This window comes from Myotis davidii, unplaced genomic scaffold (assembly GCF_000327345.1).
Source record: "Myotis davidii unplaced genomic scaffold, ASM32734v1 scaffold933, whole genome shotgun sequence".
Lineage (NCBI taxonomy): Eukaryota > Metazoa > Chordata > Mammalia > Chiroptera > Vespertilionidae > Myotis > Myotis davidii.
The window spans coordinates 497549-500269 of record NW_006285240.1 but is presented as its reverse complement, the minus strand read 5'-3'; the positions used below and the strand labels follow the sequence as shown (position 1 = coordinate 500269).

Below are 2721 nucleotides of genomic sequence, written 5' to 3'. Positions count from 1 at the left end.
TCAACATGTTTCACCTGTTTCAGGTGTTTCTTGCTGCCCACTTTCAGGTTTAGTGTATAAGACCTACAGGATTAAGTCCATAATTTGGCCACAGCCCAAGGGGGATTGTATATATAAAATTAGACACAGTTCTGAGGCTGAGTTTTACACACACACACACACACACACACACACACACTTTCTCTCACACACACACTCACAACTGGTTTGGGCATTTAGGGAAATAAGTAGCTAAACTAATTTTACTGAATTTTCTAGGAATGTGGTTGTTTAAACACCACTTGGTAAATTATTGAAAATAACTGTTAATTTTGTATTCTCCATTTCATTGGGGTTTAGTAACAAAATATCATTTGGAATTAAAACTGGGGAGGTTTATCCCTTAACAATTGCATAATTACTTTGAGAACCTTAATAATTATATACTTAATTTTATTGATACATTAGGGTGGACAAGAAATTCAAACTTGTCAAATTTTGATTCTGGACCAATACATAATAGACACAGTTTTGAGCTATGACAAATCTCTCTATTATTTTTATGTAAAAATGTTGCATACATATTAAAATGTCAAGTTGAAACAATGTCTGTTTTTAGACAGGATGTTGTAGTGTTAGTCTACATTGATAGACACATGGAGTTTGCAGCGAGATGGCATGCCAGTGGAGATCGGGGCTTGAAATATAGATTTGATAGTAATCAGCGATGATGTCAGTAGTAGCGAATGTCAAGCTGTCAGTAAAAGGATAAAGAGCTGAGACCATCACCAGCAGGTAGGAAGGTTTTGTCTGCTTGAGGAATAGCAATTGGGAGAAATCATCACTGACCAGGAAAAATGAGCATGAAAGCAAAGTGAAGATAGCAGTACATTTCCCTTAAAATATAAGCAAATTTAAATATGGACTCACTTTTTCACATAATGGTATAAGTTCATCCTCAAAAAGGTCTCGGGGAAGTTTCCCAATAAAGATTTCACAGCCCCTTTCTGGGGGCGCAGCATCCCAACCAGGTGGAGGACCCCCATATTTTCTTTGTCCATTTTCCTGCAAATCCAGGGGAGGTTGTATGGGGGACAGAAGAAAACAAGAGATCTTTAGTCCAAGCTTCTCAATTATTTTTTCAGAATCATTCACAGTAAGAAACAAACTTATCATTGACAAATAAGAGTGGACTGGTCAGAGGATAAAAACCATAAAAGTCTCTTTGTATGGATTTTAATATCACACTCTATGCTTCAGTGGCTTGCTTGAGATGAGCATGTGAAAACTGATAAATTGCTGAGTACATATAAGGGGTTCTTATTTTCTGGTGTCAGTCAAAATCACCTAATCATCATAGGATCTGACTATTCTTTGGATCCACTGTGGAGGCTGTGTGGTGTGGTGGTAAAGTGTTCTGGAGCTGGACTACTTGGTTCTGTGACTCACGAGCCGAGGGGCCTTGGACAGAGGACTTCTCAGAGCCTCAGTGTTCTCAGAAGCACAGTGAGGACAGTATCAGCCTTTGATTCCAGGAGAGAATGCATCAGATATGTATGGTACGGCCCTTGGCATGTGATATATATTTCTTGGTTATTAATTCTCTTCTTGCGTCCTTGAATTTTGGTTGTTTCATATGCCAAGGAAGGCAACACAAGACCCTGAATAGAAACATTGTCAGATTACTGTTGGAAGGAGTGGCTGGCTAATTTGGGGGGGTAGCTGGTGAGGGACTTAAATCTATTTTTCAAAGCTGACAAAATGGTGAGAGGTGTTTACTAATGGTGGATCTCTTTGTGGGGAATAATGCTGTTCCCTGTCCACATAGAATTAGTTTCTATTTTTCCGTTTTTCCTAAAAATCCTTGGTTAATTTGATGTCCTTATTTGGGGAGGAATAGCATTGGTGCTTCTCTGCAATGCCAGCGATATTGCTCTAAAGGTTAAGGACCTAAAAGTAACACAGGTCCAATCCACCACCGTTGATCTGCCGGAAAACGATAAATTTACTTTACACTTAGGCATAGGCAGAACGCTTTGCCCTTGTGTGTTAGTGATTTTTGAGGAAGGGAAACTATAAGGGACCAGACATCAATATGCATTACTAACTTCTACAAATAACACTTTAAAATGTTTTATACTATAAAATGATACATGTTGGAAAAAACTTAGTAATGCATAAAGTAAAAAGAAAAGTTCCAAATGCATCACCCTACCCATCCATAGATGTAGTTACTGTTAAAAAATTGCACTACCTTTCCAAATGCTTTTTATACATATTTTAAAAAGATATGTGGGTTGTTTAAAAACATCGTTGTGCGCCCTGGCCGGGGGTGGCTCAGTTGGTTGGAGCATTGTCCTTTACACCAAAAGGTTGCTGGTTCAATTCCTGGTTGGGGTGAGTAAGGTCTCTCTCTCTCTCACTCCCTCCCCCCCATCTCCACCTCTTCACCCTCCCTTCCTCTCTATATAAAAATCAATAAAAATATATTTGGGTGAGGATTAAAAACAACAGCCAAGCCAGTGTTGCTGAGTGGTTGAGCGTTCAACCTATGAACCAGGAAGTCACGGTTCAATTCCCAGTCAGGGCACATGCCTGAGTTTCAGGCTCAATCTCTAGTAGGGGTGTGCAGGAAGTAGGTGCAAAATGATTCTTTCTCATCATTGATGTTTCTATCCCTCTCTTCCTCTCAGTTCCTCTGTCTGAAATCAATAAAAACATTTAAAAAACAGAAATATTGTT

The 2721-nt window shown here is 39.0% G+C and overlaps 1 protein-coding gene across 1 annotated transcript in view; it reads right to left on the bottom strand.

The window, feature by feature from the left end:
• Positions 1-2721, bottom strand: part of A1CF (APOBEC1 complementation factor) — a 77547-nt gene that overhangs the window by 30671 nt on the left and 44155 nt on the right. Inside the window, exon 3 of the mRNA XM_006755858.1 lies at positions 910-1044. Within this exon, the coding sequence (XP_006755921.1) occupies positions 910-1044 (135 nt within the window). The remainder of the gene's footprint in view (positions 1-909; positions 1045-2721) is intronic.